Genomic DNA, 17,772 nt, shown 5'->3' on the forward strand with positions numbered 1-17,772 from the left:
TATTAACTGGAACATTCACTTTGAAATTGTGAAGGTAGCAGAGATAAAAATGCATTGAGGAAAAGTTTCTCTACAAGTTGTTCAGAAAGCAGATTGGAGTCAAAGAGCATGAACAGGATATAGTAGCTGAGAAGGGAGTGATACAGGGCTGTAGCCTCTCCCCAATCTTGTTCTGTCTCTGCATTCAGCAAGTTGTGCAGGAAATCAAGGAAACACTTGGATTGGAAAATAAAAGTTTGTGGAGAAAAACAAATTTTTTTTTAGGTTTGCCACGACATTTTAATAATGTGAAATACAGTGAAAGAATTCAGTTGAATGGAGTGGGTAATGTTTTGAAAAGAAGTTGTAAGATGAATATCAACAAAACTGAGGTAGAGAGTTGGATCAGGGTGACTGTATTTCACATCATCATTTCATTATCAAATCTTCTACTAAGTACAGTTTTTCTCTAGACAACATGCAGTCTGCATTTCTCGTCAATTTTTCTTGAATGAGTGGTCCAAAAAGATACCAAAATTTCTTAATTTGGAATTCTTTCATTACAGACACAGGAAAATATTTTAAGTACAGTATTTACTAAATAAAATAAGGAAAAAGAAAAAAGAAAGTGATATTCTTTCCATTTGATCTTGTCATGGTGTATCATCGTCCACTGAATTTGGGTTGCCATCCTGCTATTCAATATTGATGGGAGGATGACTGATTTTTTTCACCCCAAAGCTTGGATAATTGATATACTGTTCAAAATATTCTTTAAACTTCCCTATCCCTTTCATACACATACTGCAATGTCCATGGGTTTGAGGAGTCTTTTCTACACCTGTTCTGACCAATACTTGTCGTTCATTTGGTCCATATTTGGGTCTGTTGCAGTCACCTCTACCAGTTTGATTCTCAGCTGGTTGCTGTCGTACTTGAGTTCCCAGTGGATCTAATTTCTAATGTTTTTTAGCAGCCTTTTTAAGTTTTATAATATCTTCTTGTATACAGTTTCTCCTTTCCATCACCTTTTGTGTACTCATTCGGATTACGTTCCAGTTCGTATAATTTATTTTTTGTGAGTGTACTCTGCTACTCTCTTCAGTGCAGTTTAATACTGTTTCAGACACACCCGATTTCATATGCATACAGCTGCCTGGTACCAGCGTACTTGTGTTTTGCAGGAATGGGGCTCTCATTAATGTCCAGTCATCTTAATTGCATTTTCCTTTATTCCCTTAAATCACTGTAAGCAAACGGGACACAACCAGTGTCCTTCCCCTTGCGTGCCCAGTGTCAATTGTGTTTCGTCTTTAATGGTACCGTTGCCAGTGTGATGATGTCTAAAACCAACCTTTCTCACACCCCAATTCTGCCCCTCTTATGTCCCACACACACCTGTATTTGTGGGACAGATTTGATGGTGGACAGTTCCATTGCACTATTCATTGTAGCCTGTGGTCACACTGAAAGGAAAGCTGATACATAAGGCTTATGAAATTCTATTAGGTGACCAAGCCTACTCAGCAGCACAGAAGCGTTGCGAGCAAGTAATTGATTTTTCCGAGGTAATACTATCCCATCGATAGTCAGTCATATTATTTTGTCCAGCCACCTTATGTATTGTTTGTTCCCTAGGATTCTAAATCCTAAGATACAGATGCTATGCATCACAATGTTTATTTTTGCTGTGTGTATACATTGAGGTGAAAACGCACATTTCATTTTTGTTTATGACAAAATATTGGCTCATTTAGCAGATAACAGCCAATGATTGTGTGGGATTTCACAGAAGCATGCTATTACAATTGCAAGAGAGTAACATAGTAACCCCCACTCCCCAACTCTGTCTTGAGGAAGGAGCTATTAGTCCGGAAAGCTAAGAAGTTTACCACTTTTATTACTTTTGTATGTGTCAGTAATGAGTACTAGACATTTCATCCCCTCAAGATAAGTACTGGTAGGGAATTCTATCTCATAAATCATGAACCTTCTGCATACTAATCTAAAAAAGTATCACAGTATACCAAGGAGGGTACCACAAAGCAAAATGTGTTGTTGGACACAGTACACATACAGAAACAAAAGTTATCACATACAAAAACGTAGTAATGGAAAAAGAATAATTGTTTACAGAACAATGTAATGAAAGAAACTCTTGCTTCAAGTGTGTTAGTAACAAATTATGTAACTTACTAAAATATTTTTTTTTTCGTTTTCCCCAAATGTAGTGCTTATTTGTAATTATGCTCATTTCAATCCAAATCACTGCAATTTTTCATACTTTTTCCATTTTCTTAACTTCATGATCATTGCGCGCACACACACACACACACACACACACACACACACACACAAAAACACTTGCCACATTTTGTTTTACGCTCCTTGTCTTTTTTTTCTAGGACACAGCTTGAAGTGTCCAACACTGGCAGTCCCTTGCAGTGGTTTCATTGAATTTGATAGCTGTGTCACCAGGGTTAAATCTTCACCAAAAATAGTTCCTTCATTGTCATCCATGTGGGCATTACATTCAGCTTCTGCTTTCTGTACCTCACGTGTGGCTGTGTAAGTTCTTGTTCTGTATCTAACAAAAATTTTCTCCTTCTGTCATGTGCAAAAGCCTTCCAGTCGGGATTTTTCGTCTTCCAAATAATGTAGGCGTTCACGGCTGCTGTATTAGTCATGTTCAAGAATAAATGGCGATCACTTTGTAATCCTGTTGCATGAATACTCATTTATAATTTTTTGCATTGTATCAACAGAATCTTTGGCTTTATTGTAGTGTGGAATAATATCTGGTTTGAACCACTCCATGCCGCAGTTGTTGTCATGATGTTCAGAACTCAAAATGATTACTGCCCTGTTATTATTAGGCAAGTATGATACTAAGATTAGATTTACATTGAATGCAAACAAAGATTAAAAGTGTGGTTGAAGTGGCATTGGTTGAAGTTCAGATGGGATTTCAGGCTCTATTTTTTCTGAGCGTACAAGTCAGAGTTGTTTGAAGGCTCCTGTGCAACTGGAACACTTGTAGAAAGAAAAGTTGTCCAATTGCAGTAGTGTATCTAGTTCCTTGCACCTTGATTCTATTGTGTAGATCCTTCATTCCCTGTGTATATCTGCAAGTTCAAAGAGTGCGAAGATTCAGCTTCTCACGTGGCTGAAGTTTCTATGTAGTGCTAGCTGTTTGGACTTCATGTAAACCCTAAACAGGCATTTCCCATTAAAAGCTACCAGCTCGTACTCTCTCAAATGACTACTTGTATAATACTGTCCCAGCATTCCTGTGCAGAAGTTGTAAATATTTCTCTAGATGCACAAAATTTGTCCATTCCTCTTTTTTCCTCTCTAATGGTCCTGTTGTCAAATATGATGAGAAAAAGAAGTTCAGAAAACCTATTTCTTGAACATGAAGTTTGGATTATTTTCCTTTGATACATGTGGTCCATGGACCATAACATAGAAAGTTAGTCTGTTTTTAGCTTTTAATGCTCCCATAGTTACAAGAAGCCCTATGAAACTTTTGGGATCCACATACATCCTTTAGGTGGATGAGTCGCATTCCATAAATTATAAACTGTCTCTGGGTTGTGGTATGTATATTATACAACTTTTTAGAACGTTGACAACTATTTTAGATATAATGAACTACTTGAAAGTCCCCATTGTCAAATATACACTTCCAGAAGTCATCGTGAGACCTCTGGAATTAGACAAAATACCCTCTTTCTGATTCTTTCTTCTTTGTTAGTACATTGATTGCCAGATCATTCCATTTCTGCTAGTATATGTAGGTCTCTTTGATGTTTGAATCTCGTTAATCATTTTTTTGTTGGCCCTTCCTTCAATAACATCTTCAGCTATGTCCATTTCTTCCAGATTGTCTTCTATTTCTGAACACACAGACACCAAATCACTCTCTCCTGGTTCTGCTTCTGTTATTTGCATTACTACTTCTAGATCTCATTCATTGTGTAAACCATGTTTTTTCTCTAACTTAGCTTTTTTGACATGTTTGTTTCACAACAAAGTGTTCTGATAATTACACACAATAATTCATTAAAAGTTAAACGTTCATTTCACACTTACACCAACTAACTTTCTACACTGTGCATTTATACATGTGTGTTTTCTAGTCACATGGAATCCCAAGCGGGGTACGAAAGGACCCCAGTAAACATTTAATTTATTATTTATTATGTAAATAAATTTATTTTTAAAAATTCAACAGTGGCAGTATTTAGTGGGAACAGTTTAACACTTTGGGGACAAAGCTGGAGCATACCACAGGCCTTAACCTTGTGTTAAAAAGACCACGTCCGAGTTTAGGTTGGACCTTGAAGAGAGGTACGAAAAATGCTAAATGTGTGAGAGAAAGTGGTGGGACAGTATGGATTGAAACTGAATGCAAAGAAGTGTGAAATGATTGTGATAATGAGGAATGAGAGACAAGAAGCGACAGATATAAGGGGCAAGTACGAAAGAAATTGAAAAGTTTCAGGTACCTGGGGACCATAAAAGAAGGGAAAAAAGAAAAGAAAAGAAAAGAAAAGAAAAGAAAAGAGAAGGGGAAAAAAGTCATCGGAAATATGTAATGCACATCCAAGCTTATCATGTCATCTATTATTTAAAAACAGTATGTGCAGTTGTGAGGTGATAATCTTGGTAACCTCAAACCAATGTTATTCAGGGAAAGTCATTTTGATCATTCATGTAGCATAAGAAATAGAGTTTATTTTATGGTTCCAGCTCATTGGTTAAAATTATAGGCTCAGGATCCCAGTATATGGCAGCGAGAACATTCTGAGCATGAAACTTGATCTACTGCAAGAGATACTCTTATATGATACTCTGACACAGAAGTGTCACTATTTGGAAGAAGAGCTCGTGAAGGACACACTATTAATATAAGCAGAATGCCGTTAATATTAACTTTATTATGTAGATATAACTGTTTATCTTTCCCAGGACAAAATTATTTACTTTCGAGTACTGCTCCATATGATATATATAATTTTAGATAAGTAAATTATATTACCAAATTTTGACATGTCTCACGATGTTCAAAATTAGTAAACATATGTTGCAAGATCAATAAATCTCTATTCACTATCGATGGAAGCTGCCGGTACAAATATTTCTTGACTGTGCCTCATATTTCACAGCAATCTTCTGGCACTTCGACAAACAGCTCTCAAATACATTCAGAGTTGGAATCGAGAGAGGAAAAACAGAAGAAAAGGATGGAAAGGAGCAATGAATGTCAGGCACAAATTACAATGATGAATGGAGGTGAAGAAAATTTTAGTATTCCAGTTGTTGGTGCCAATGAAAATTCCACGCAGGAGGTAGATAACCATTCCTGTAAATTTACTTTGTTATTTGGATAAGTAAATCTTATCTGCCTGTTTATAAAAAAAGACTGTAATTTCATGTCTCTGTAATTACAAGTCTCTGTAATATAAAAGATTGGGCCAGGAAAGGATATGGAGGCAGGATGACATTACGTGTGTTGAAGGAAAGGAAAAATTTCCCGAAACATATGTTAGGAAAGAAGTAAAAGTGCAGGTAAAAAATCTGAAATGTATAGTAGTTCTTTCCCTCCAGTAGTCTACAGTTTCTTCATTCCAAACACTCTATTTCGCGCTGCATGAAATGTGTTTTCATCATTCATGTACAATTTCCCACTTTTGTCAGGCATTGCTCAGAACGCAATCGTCTCCATCTTCTCCAGTCTCTTTGTCACTTCTCTTATCTAGTCTTCCTTTCTTCCGCTCCTTACAGCAACTTGGTCCCTCTGCCTCTCTCACTTCATCATTGTCTCCTCCATCTTCCTACTGTATTTGAGAATAGGAAGTGCAGTATAATTTTACTTATCTTTCGGAGAATTGTTCAATTGTAGTTATTACATTAGATGCTTTTTGCATACCACAAATGGAACTGGTGGTATTTTTTAAAATTCATTTCAACTTCAATTTTTATTGATTTATTAACTTATTTACAATTATCGGTCTTATTCACATAACATTTGACTCAGTGAAGCTCTGCGGTGGTACAGCAACTTACTGTATTTACCAATTATGAGATAAGGTTTTTTTCCCAAATTCACCATTTGAAAAATGTGGGGTTGTCTTATATTTGTTGATTACGCAATTGCTGCTGAGGTCAACATTTTTACATTGTTTAATAGATTAATACAGTGATCGTCTTACATTTACAGCAGAAGCTTTGGTATTGAAGCATCATATAAATTTATTTTGAACTCCAGTAGGCCTTAGCAAACAATACTCTCATTCAAATAGGCTGGAGCTTTCCAGATATGCTGAAGTGCTCGATGCAGTATTGACCAATCGCGTGACATTCAACTTGCTGCACTAGCTGAAGGGATACGCGAGAAACTATGTACTAGCGACTAAAACAGTCTAAAGCTCTGCTTAAAAATTGACTATTCTATGTAAAACTAGAAGAAATAACATTAAATTGTATCAACTTTCAAACTTTTGTTAATAATAGTTCTCAAACATATGGATACCGTATACATACATTTATACTGTTTTTTAAGTATAGGTAACATTGAAAGGCAAAAATCTTCCTCTAAAACCATCACTTGATGCTCTACCCGTCTCAATATTTTATTTGTTTATAAGAAACTAATGATTTGCTACATGGGTTGCAAATGAGATATTTGGTCACTGTTCGTGTATTAGAATACTGGAGAAAACATTAGCAGCTTTTAATCAGCTTTGGAACAAGTTGATAAGATGAGAAAGAAAATTTATCTCGAATTAAATGTCTAAAAAAACAAAATAACTCTTAACTGACTGTTAAACTGACTGCAATTGTTTCTGCAAAAATAAATAACAGCAGGAAGACTGTTTGTGGAGATAGTACCGACAGATTTAACTACATCGTAGGTATGATTAAGTTTGAGAATTGGACTGAATGGTGCTTTCTACCATTTATTTAAGTATTAGTTACTGTTGTTACATATGACCTGCGCCCCAGAAGGCATTGACGTCCACATTTCACTGTTGCTCGAGAACACCACTGTGGGATGTTGGATGGAGCACAGTGACACCAGCTTGGCTGTGAACTAGGATGATGGGAGTGGTGAGCAAGCAGAAATTACATCACGTTGCCAGCCATGAGAATGTACACCGTGAACTTTGGCTTTTAATGAACATCTACCACATTTAAACAGCAGTTTGTCTGAATCCATTTGCACTCAGAATTGAATTGATCGTAAAATTGGAAAAATACTCAACAGCAGCATGCATTTCTGAAGGAGATGTTTAAAGCCTAGATTGGGGCCTGTGGCATACTCCCGTGTTTCGTGCAGCAGTGTTATCGATGCTCACCCTGAGGTGTGATGGGAACAATTGGGGATGTGTCAGCTGCTGGTTCTACACAGCTAGTGACAGAGCAGCAGGCTGATGATATGCTTGGAAGCAAGAGAGAGAGTTACATTCTCACATTAGCACAGAAGTGAAAGTCACTATGTTTTCAGAAAAAAAGCAGCTGTGTTCTCAGGTCCCACCGGAATCACAATCTCGGAAATCACAAAATATTCGGAAGAAACTGCCAAATATTTGTGACAGTGAAGGTATAAGTTTTAACAGCTGCCCTGTTAGGAGGTTGATGACGATGACAACGATGATGAAAAATATTGATACCAAAGATGACAGTCAAAACAAAAAGGGCAGTGAAGATAGAAATTAATACAAACGATTTCTTTTTGTTTATTGGTTTTCTTCTTGCATTATCAGAATGTTGACAATAAGTGTAAAATCGGTATATGTTAACTATTTAGGCAGAAAAGGTTTGTAGTTTTGATTAGTGAGAATATGTTAAATTTTTTTTTCTGCAGGGGCCTCTTAAAAAAGGGGTGGGGGTGGGGGGGTTGTCTTATGTTCAGTGTCATTGTATAATACGGTAAATATGATACCTTTGCTGTGTCACTGCATCACTTAACACTGCTTGCCACAGTAAAGCTCACACCAAAAACTCTCGCATAATTTAATTCAAAGATATAACTGACATACAAAGACTGTGTAATACGATGCTTTATATGATTTGATATATAAGGTTAATTTTTGGTTTAAAACTTTAGTGTACTTGTTGTGGTAATTTGAATGTATAAAAATTGTTTTTTGAAATGTTTCAGTTCCTTATTGTGATTATAAAGAAATCAAAAAATATTAATAGTTTGTTGTAAATGAGACAAGATCACATGTGTGATCTTTATTTATACAACCTGCACTTCAAAAGTAAATCTGTGGTGATTTAAAAATTTTCAGAAATAACATCCTTAATGGATAAAAGTTCTATGAGGCTGAAACAAACATAAATTGAATGATTTTTTATAAGTTTATTTCAGCATCAGAAAAAGCTACACACACAAACTTAATTTTCTGTGTAGTCTTGTGGATGGGAAACACATTTTTGCAAACGAATTGGCAGTTTCTAAATCCTGTTTTCATGGAATGAACTTGGCTGTGACAACAGCTAATTGCAGACGAGCATTTTGTCAGTGATATCATTGTCAAATTTGTGTTCTTCGACTTCTTCCTGTAGAGGTCCAAACTAACAAAAATCACAGGGTGATAAGTCCAGACTGTAGGAAAGATATTCTAGTGTGGTCGTGATAAATTCTTGAATTTATTGTTGAGTTCATGCAGCTGTGTGGGGTTTAGCAGTGCCATGTAGCACGATCACATCCCAGAATGGAAATGCGCGCCTTTTCCGACGATATTCATGTTCTGATTGGTCTAGAAGTTGGCAATAGTATGCAGTATCCAGAGTATGACATTCCTGGAGAAAACCAATGACAAGAACTCATTCAAAATAAAAATAAAAAAAGACTTTTGCAAGAACCTTCCCCGTTTTTGCCGGCATCAGTGAGTGGCATTCTCAACTGTTTCTTATCCTCGTAACAACTGTTTGTACCACATGTACACTTGAGTCTTTCTCAGGGTTTGTTCTCCAACTGTACAGCAAGTCTTTACAAATTTCAGAAAGTTGTGCCCCCTCTGTTCTGAGAAACTGAATTATTATGTTTTTATATATCCATCCATGTGATTGACGGTCTGCAGGGCTTCAGCCATTCACTTACATAATACAATGAAACACCTGCAGCCATTGTTTTGATGTTATTTTAGTTTAACCAGTTTTGGAGATTAATATACAATCTTCAGGCCTGTATGCATAACAGTAATGATAGCATAAACTTACCAACCATACAAATACAAAGACAGATTAAAAACAGAATAAAAATAAAGGACAATACTACATAAGTGACTTTACTGTAATCATTTGATAAAAACAATTAGATACATCATCTAAAATAGAATGACATGTAGGATACTATAGCAAATTTCCACTCTATACGTTGTACAAATGTACTGTTTACTAATAAAATCATTAATTAAATATTCCATGATAAAAAATTGATCAGTTAGATGATACACTAAACTGCAAAATCCTGAACTAACCTATCAAACTACAAAAATAACTGTAGAGAATGATAGATGTATGAAAGAAACTACATCAGAAATAAGTAAACCAAAGAAATATGCATCCGTCTGCAAGTAGTCCTTGCAAAACCACAGATTCAACAAAATCAAAGTGTCAATATAGGTAAAGCTATCAAAATGACAATTTGAGTGTATCTATGTGTCAAATCGAATTTAAAAAGTTCTGAGGTGCAAACTATAGAGAGGCATACATACGTCTCGTGCATAAAATGAGGGTCCAAAGCATGTCAAAAGACCAAATGTAGAAAACTATCTTATGTCAAACGAAAACTACAATGTAACTCGTGTAAATGTCAGAAACTAATAATATACAGCCACATAAAAAACAATATCTGCAGATCATATGCTAAGTTATTAGTAATATCAAAGTTGATAAAACTTCATATGTATCCATCGTTGTACTGAAGGATTAGGTGCAGATGAAAAATTGTATTATGTCTAATAGGTTGGTGTAATCCAGTAACCGGACCCGTCCAGACAAAGCGGTTAACAACCACAAAATACAATATATATATATCACCTAACCATATACCCTGCATCGAATATAGTCAAATACGGCCTTAGTCTGGATAGGACCAGTTAGTGAATTACATATACTTTTTAGGTTTAATACAATTCTTCATCTGTATGTGATTCTTCAGTACAGCGTTGGATACATTATGGAGTTCTTTTGCCTCTGATATTACTGATAACTTAGCATGTGATCTACTGATACTATGTGTTATGTGCATGTATATTACTATTTTCTGACATTTACACGAGTTAGATAGTAGTTCTCGTTTGATATTTGTCTTATGGCAGTAAATTATATATGGATGCGTTCACATATAAATGTTCTTCACCCTGATACATCTTGTGGGTTTCTCATGTATTCTTTATATGTTATAACATAGGCGGTTTTCTACATTTTGTCTTTTGACACATTTTGGACATTCATTTCATCCACATGACATAAGCTTGCCCCTCTACGGTTTGCACAGCAGTTTCTTATAACTTTGATATGATATGTAGATACTGTTGTTGCTGTCCTTTTGAAAGGACCACTTGCACACAAAGCTGTATATGCCGCTCGTCCTGAACATTAACTTGGGCTTTCTATATTTTGTGTGTGGCATGACATAGGTGCTTTCCTACATTCTGTCTTTTGACACATTCTTGGAAATTCATTTTATGCATATGACATAAATATGCACATATACAGCTTTGACCTGAGCATTTTATGATTTCGAAGTTACGTGTATATTTATACTGTCATTTTCATAGCTTTACCTGTATTTGACACAGGGGTATTTTTGTTACTGTCCTTTTGCAAGACCTACTTGCACATAGATGCATATCCCTTTTGTTTACTTATTTCTGATGTTATTGTTTCTTTCATACATAAGTTATTTTCTACAGCTATTTTTGTAGTTCAGTAGGTTACTTCAGGATTTTGCAGTTTAGTGTATCATCTAACTGACCAATTTTCAATCATGGAATATTTCATTAATGATTTTATTAATAAATAGTACATTTGTGTAACATACAGAGTAGAATTTTTTTATGGTACACTATATATAATTCAAAAAACAAAGATGATGTAACTTACCAAACGAAAGCGTTGGTATGTTGATAGAGACACAAACAAACACAAACACACACACAAAATTCAAGCTTTCGCAACCCACGGTTGCTTCATCGGGAAAGAGGGAAGGAGAGGGAAAGCTGAAAGGATGTGGGTTTTAAGGGAGAGGGTAAGGAGTCATTCCAATCCAGGGAGAGGAAAGACTTACCTTAGGGGGGAAAAAACGGACAGGTATACACTCGCGCGCGCACACACACACACACACACACACACACACACACACACACACACACACACACACACACACACACACACACCCATCCGCACATATACAGACACAAGCAGACATATGTGAAGGCAAAGAGTTATATATAAAATTCTGTTCGCAGCTCGTGGTCTTGCGGTAGCGTTCTCGCTTCTCATGCATGGGGTCCCAAGTTTGATTGCCAGAGGGGTCAGGGATTTTCCCTGCCTCGAGATGACTGGGTGGTGTTTTGTCATCTTTCTCATTAACATTCATCCCCATTACAGTTGGAGGAAGGCAATGGCAAACCACCTCCTCTAGAACCTTGCCTAGTCGGCAGCGCGGGTCTCCTGCATCGTCCCCTATGCTCCTCAGAGTTGTTGTTGTTGTTGTGGTCTTCAGTCCTAAGACTGGTTTGATGCAGCTCTCCATGCTACTCTATCCTGTGCAAGCTTTTTCATCTCCCAGTACCTACTGCAACCTACATCCTTCTGAATCTGCTTAGTGTATTCATCTCTTGGTCTCCCTCTACGATTTTTACCCTCCATGTTGCCCTCCAATACTAAATTGGTGATCCCTTGATGCCTCAGAACATGTCCTACCAACCGATCCCTTCTTCTGGTCAAGTTGTGCCACAAACTTCTCTTCTCCCCAATCCTATTCAATACTTCCTCATTAGTTATGTGATCTACCCATCTAATCTTCAGCATTCTTCTGTAACACCACATTTCAAAAGCTTCTATTTTCTTCTTGTCCAAACTATTTATTGTCCATGTTTCACTTCCATACATGGCTACACTCCATACGAATACTTTCAGAAATGACTTCCTGACACTTAAATCAATACTGGATGTTAACAAATTTCTCTTCTTCAGAAACGCTTTCCTTGCCATTGCCAGCCTACATTTTATATCCTCTCTACTTCGACCATCATCAGTTATTTTGCTCCCCAAATAGCAAAACTCCTTTACTACTTTAAGTGCCTCATTTCCTAATCTAATTCCCTCAGCATCACTCGACTTAATTAGATTACACTCCATTATCCTTGTTTTGCTTTTGTTGATGTTCATCTTATATCCTCCTTTCAAGACACTGTCCATTCCATTCAACTGCTCTTCCAAGTCCTTTGTTGTCCCTGACAGAATTACAATGTCATCGGCGAACCTCAAAGTTTTTATTTCTTCTCCATGAATTTTAATACCTACTCCTAATTTTTCTTTTGTTTCCTATACTGCTTGGTCAATATACAGATTGAACAACATCGGGGAGAGGCTACAACCCTGTCTTACTCCCTTCCCAACCACTGCTTCCCTTTCATGTCCCTCGACTCTTATAACTGCCATCTGGTTTCTGTACAAATAGTAAATAGCCTTTCGCTCTCTGTATTTTACCCCTGCCACCTTTAGAATTTGAAAGAGAGTATTCCAGTCAACATTGTCAAAAGCTTTCTCTAAGTCTACAAATGCTAGAAACGTAGGTTTGCCTTTCCTTAATCTTTCTTCTAAGATAAGTCGTAAGGTCAGTATTGCCTCACGTGTTCCAGTGTTTCTACGGAATCCAAACTGATCTTCCCCGAGTTTGGCTTCTACTAGTTTTTCCATTCGTCTGTAAAGAATTCGTGTTAGTATTTTGCAGCTGTGACTTATTAAGCTGATAGTTCGGTAATTTTCACATCTGTCAACACCTGCTTTCTTTGGGATTGGAATTATTATATTCTTCTTGAAGTCTGAGGGTATTTCGCCTGTTTCATACATCTTGCTCACCAGATGGTAGAGTTTTGTCAGGACTGGCCCTCCCAAGGCCGTCAGTAGTTCCAATGGAATATTGTCTACTCCGGGGGCCTTGTTTCGACTCAGGTCTTTCAGTGCTCTGTCAAACTCTTCACACAGTATCATATCTCCCATTTCATCTTCATCTACATCCTCTTCCATTTCCATAATATTGTCCTCAAGTACATCGCCCTTGTATAGACCCTCTATATACTCCTTCCACCTTTCTGCTTTCCCTTCTTTGCTTAGAACTGGGTTTCCATCTGAGCTCTTGATATTCATACAAGTCGTTCTCTTATCTCCAAAGGTCTCTTTAATTTTCCTGTAGGCGGTATCTATCTTACCCCTAGTGAGATAGGCCTCTACATCCTTACATTTGTCCTGTAGCCATCCCTGCTTCGCCATTTTGCACTTCCTGTCGATCTCATTTTTGAGACGTTTGTATTCCTTTTTGCCTGTTTCACTTACTGCTTTTTTATATTTTCTCCTTTCATCAATTAAATTCAGTATTTCTTCTGTTACCCAAGGATTTCTACTAGCCCTCGTCTTTTTACCTACTTGATCCTCTGCTACCTTCACTACTTCATCCCTCAAAGCTACCCATTCTTCTTCTACTGTATTTATTTCCCCCATTCCTGTCAATTGCTCCCTTATGCTCTCCCTGAATCTCTGTACAACCTCTGGTTTAGTCAGTTTATCCAGGTCCCAGCTCCTTAAATTCCCACCTTTTTGCAGTTTCTTCAGTTTTAATCTACAGGTCATAACCAATAGATTGTGGTCAGAGTCCACATCTGCCCCTGGAAATGTCTTACAATTTAAAACCTGGTTCCTAAATCTCTGTCTTACCATTATATAATCTATCTGATACCTTTTAGTATCTCCAGGGTTCTTCCATGTATACAACCTTCTTTCATGATTCTTAAACCAAGTGTTAGTTATGATTATGTTGTGCTCTGTGCAAAATTCTACAAGGCGGCTTCCTCTTTCATTTCTGTCCCCCAATCCATATTCACCTACTATGTTTCCTTCTCTCCCTTTTCCTACACTCGAATTCCAGTCACCCATGACTATTAAATTTTCGTCTCCCTTCACAATCTGAATAATTTCTTTTATTTCATCATACATTTCTTCAATTTCTTCGTCATCTGCAGAGCTAGTTGGCATATAAACTTGTACTACTGTAGTAGGTGTGGGCTTCGTATTTATCTTGGCCACAATAATGCGTTCACTATGCTGTTTGTAGTAGCTTACCCGCATTCCTATTTTCCTATTCATTATTAAACCTACTCCTGCATTACCCCTATTTGATTTTGTGTTTATAACCCTGTAGTCACCTGACCAGAAGTCTTGTTCCTCCTGCCACCGAACTTCACTAATTCCCACTATATCTAACTTCAACCAATCCATTTCCCTTTTTAAATTTTCTAACCTACCTGCCTGATTAAGGGATCTGACATTCCACGCTCCGATCCGTAGAACGCCAGTTTTCTTTCTCCTGATAACGACATCCTCTTGAGTAGTCCCCGCCCGGAGATCCGAATGGGGGACTATTTTACCTCCGGAATATTTTACCCAAGAGGACGCCATCATCACGTAATCATACAGTAAAGCTGCATGCCCTCGGGAAAAATTACGGCTGTAGTTTCCCCTTGCTTTCAGCCGTTCGCAGTACCACCACAGCAAGGCCGTTTTGGTTATTGTTACAAGGCCAGATCAGTCAATCATCCAGACTGTTGCCCTTGCAACTACTGAAAAGGCTGCTGCCCCTCTTCAGGAACCACACGTTTGTCTGGCCTCTCAACAGAGACCCCTCCGTTGTGGTTGCACCTACGGTATGGCTATCTGTATCGCTGAGGCACGCAAGCCTCCCCACCAACGGCAAGGTCCATGGTTCATGGGGGGGGCTCCTCAGAGTATGGGACACCATCATCATCACATCATCATCATCATCATCATCATCATCATCATATATAATTCTGTCTCAGGTGAATGACTGGATGTAACTGTTGTTTTTTATCAAATGATAACTTTAAATTTACTTATATAGCATTGTCCTTGATTTTTAATCTGTCTTTGTATTTGATGATACTATCATTACTGTTATGAATATAATAGAGGGAAACATTCCACGTGGGAAAAATATATCTAAAAAGAAAGATGATGAAACTTACCAAACAAAAGCGCTGGCAGGTCGATAGACACACTAACAAACACAAACATACACACATACATGTGTGGATGGATATGTGTGTGTGTGCGAGTGTATACCTGTCCTTTTTTCCCCCTAAGGTAAGTCTTTCCGCTCCCGGGATTGGAATGACTCCTTACCCTCTCCCTTAAAACCCATATCCTTTTGTCTTTCCTTCTCCTTCCCTCTTTCCTGACGAGGCAACCATTGGTTGCGAAAGCTAGAATTTTGTGTGTATGTTTGTGTTTGTTAGTGTGTCTATCGACCTGCCAGCGCTTTTGTTTGGTAAGTTTCATCATCTTTCTTTTTAGATATATCATTACTGTTATGTATACAGGCTTCATGATGGTGTATTAAGTTGCTGAAACTCATTACAATACAGTAAAATAACATAAAAACAATGGCTGCAGATCTTTCATTGTATTACGTTAATTATGATGCTTTGCGCAACAGATGATGGTACCTCATGCTCTGACATTCTGATTCTGACATCACGGCATAACGATGTTCTACCTGTGGAGAACAGTCACTGGAAATGAAAGTAACAATGAGCAGAGATTGCAGTGCTAGGCATTTACAAAAAGGCACATAAAACAATAATTCCAAGACTACAAGAACTCAGAAAGAGAATTCTCTTAGCCTCTCTCACCTCAGTTCTCGAACTTCCTACCTACACGTGGTGCCACTGTTAAGCCAGACAGCTCAGAGGAAGGTTAGATAAATACCTCCAACAGGAAACTGAGTCAGTGGACAGACAGGTTTTGGAAGTCAGTGGAAGGCAATGAAATTTTCGCATGAGAAACTCGTGACTTTGCTCAGTTCTAAAATTATCTGAATCTTCAAGTCCCCCAGTAAGATCTCAAGAGGATTGGACAGGTGGGGGGGATTGAAAGAAGTCATTAGACAAACACCACAGTGCAAATTATCCCTGCACATTGTAAGAAAGATTGTAACATGGAAGGTGTGTGGGCTACTTCAGATGGGAAAATTTGCTTTAGTGGAAAGAGAAACGAGTGCGAAAGGCCTGGATGTTCTCAGGCTTAGTGGGAGTCACTGGAGAGGAAGTGCAGGGAGTAACGACCAAAGCAGAAATGATGTTACAATACTTATTCCTAGAAATCTGAACAACTGTGTTCTCTGTTATAAACCCATTGATGACAGGATCATATCCATCAAATTGAATGCGTCTCTGTGTAAACTCAACAGCATCCATATCTATGCCCCTACTGCTGCAGCATTGGATGAGGAGTTCTGTGAACAACTGGAACAAATCCCTAAGAAATAATAGGCAGTAATTGAAGGAGACTTCTGTGCTAAAATAGGAGATGCTATCCAAGACACACACTTACAATTTGTGGTTGGACCTTACAGTCTATATGAGAGAAGTGACTGAGGCATGTGCTAACTAGATTTCCATGTAATGACTCGTCTTTCTGTAACATTATGCTCGAGAATCACCCAAGATGGCTGTACACTTTACCAGGTGATAGATTTAGAAACCAGATTGGCTCCATGTTGGTGTGAAGACATTGGAAGGCTTCAGTCTTTGACTGTGAGACCTTTCCTGTGGATGACTATGGAAGTGATCACAGCCTACTGTCCATAAAAATGTGGTTAAGCTGAAATCCACCAAGAAGAGCAGAGTAAGACATCTAAAACTAACACACAAGGAAGCTCTTTGGAAATTTGGTGAGCTTGTTAGTCCAGAACTCCACAATGTCAATCTTGATAAGAATGCACCACCATCACAGACACGGGACCAAGTGGAGGAGGTCGTTTCCTCATCACTTCCGACATTAAACCGACCATAAAGTGTAGAACAATCTTGGAGATGACAGTCCACACTACAACTAATTGAAGAGACTAGTAGTCTGAAGACAATTGGTATACACACCACCCACAATCAAGACAGATATAAGAACCCGTGCAGAGTAATACAATAAAATTGTGGAAAGGACGGACTACACTTCATTAACAGATTTTGTGATGCGATAAAACATCATAATCACAGTCAAATGTGTGATCTCTTCAAGAAACTCAACAGCATTACATGGGTGTAGTCGATGAGAATGGCAACACTATTGGAGACAAGAACCTGCAATATTATGCATCAAAATAGAGAACACAACTTAAGAACTATAAATCTCCTGGTCTGGACAGCATATCTAGTGGTATGATTTAAAAAATGGGGAAGAGAAAGCAATCCAACATTTGAAGAAATATAAATACACCGGTCTAGAGAGTATGAGGGTTGTACCAAAAATAAGGTTCCCATATTTTTTACAAATAGAAAACATTGTTATTAATTTATACATAATTGAAAAACTTAAACTTTTGTCTATTTTTCAACATAGTCTCCATTTTTTTCGACACACTTTTGAAGACGGTGCTCCAGCAGCGTTTGTATTCTTAAGTTGAAGAAGTCTTCCGCCAAACCGTTGAGGAAGCATGTGACTTTTGCTTGGACTTCATTGTCGCTCTTGAAGCGT

At 37.7% G+C, this 17,772-nt stretch overlaps 1 protein-coding gene across 1 annotated transcript in view; it reads left to right on the plus strand.

The window, feature by feature from the left end:
- LOC124717097 overlaps positions 1-17,772 on the plus strand; it is a 357,007-nt gene that overhangs the window by 207,208 nt on the left and 132,027 nt on the right. Inside the window, exon 26 of the mRNA XM_047243803.1 lies at positions 5,151-5,333. Coding sequence (XP_047099759.1) covers positions 5,151-5,333 — 183 coding nt within the window. The remainder of the gene's footprint in view (positions 1-5,150; positions 5,334-17,772) is intronic.

The sequence above is a fragment of the Schistocerca piceifrons genome, chromosome 9, assembly GCF_021461385.2.
Source record: "Schistocerca piceifrons isolate TAMUIC-IGC-003096 chromosome 9, iqSchPice1.1, whole genome shotgun sequence".
Taxonomy (NCBI): Eukaryota; Metazoa; Arthropoda; class Insecta; order Orthoptera; family Acrididae; genus Schistocerca; species Schistocerca piceifrons.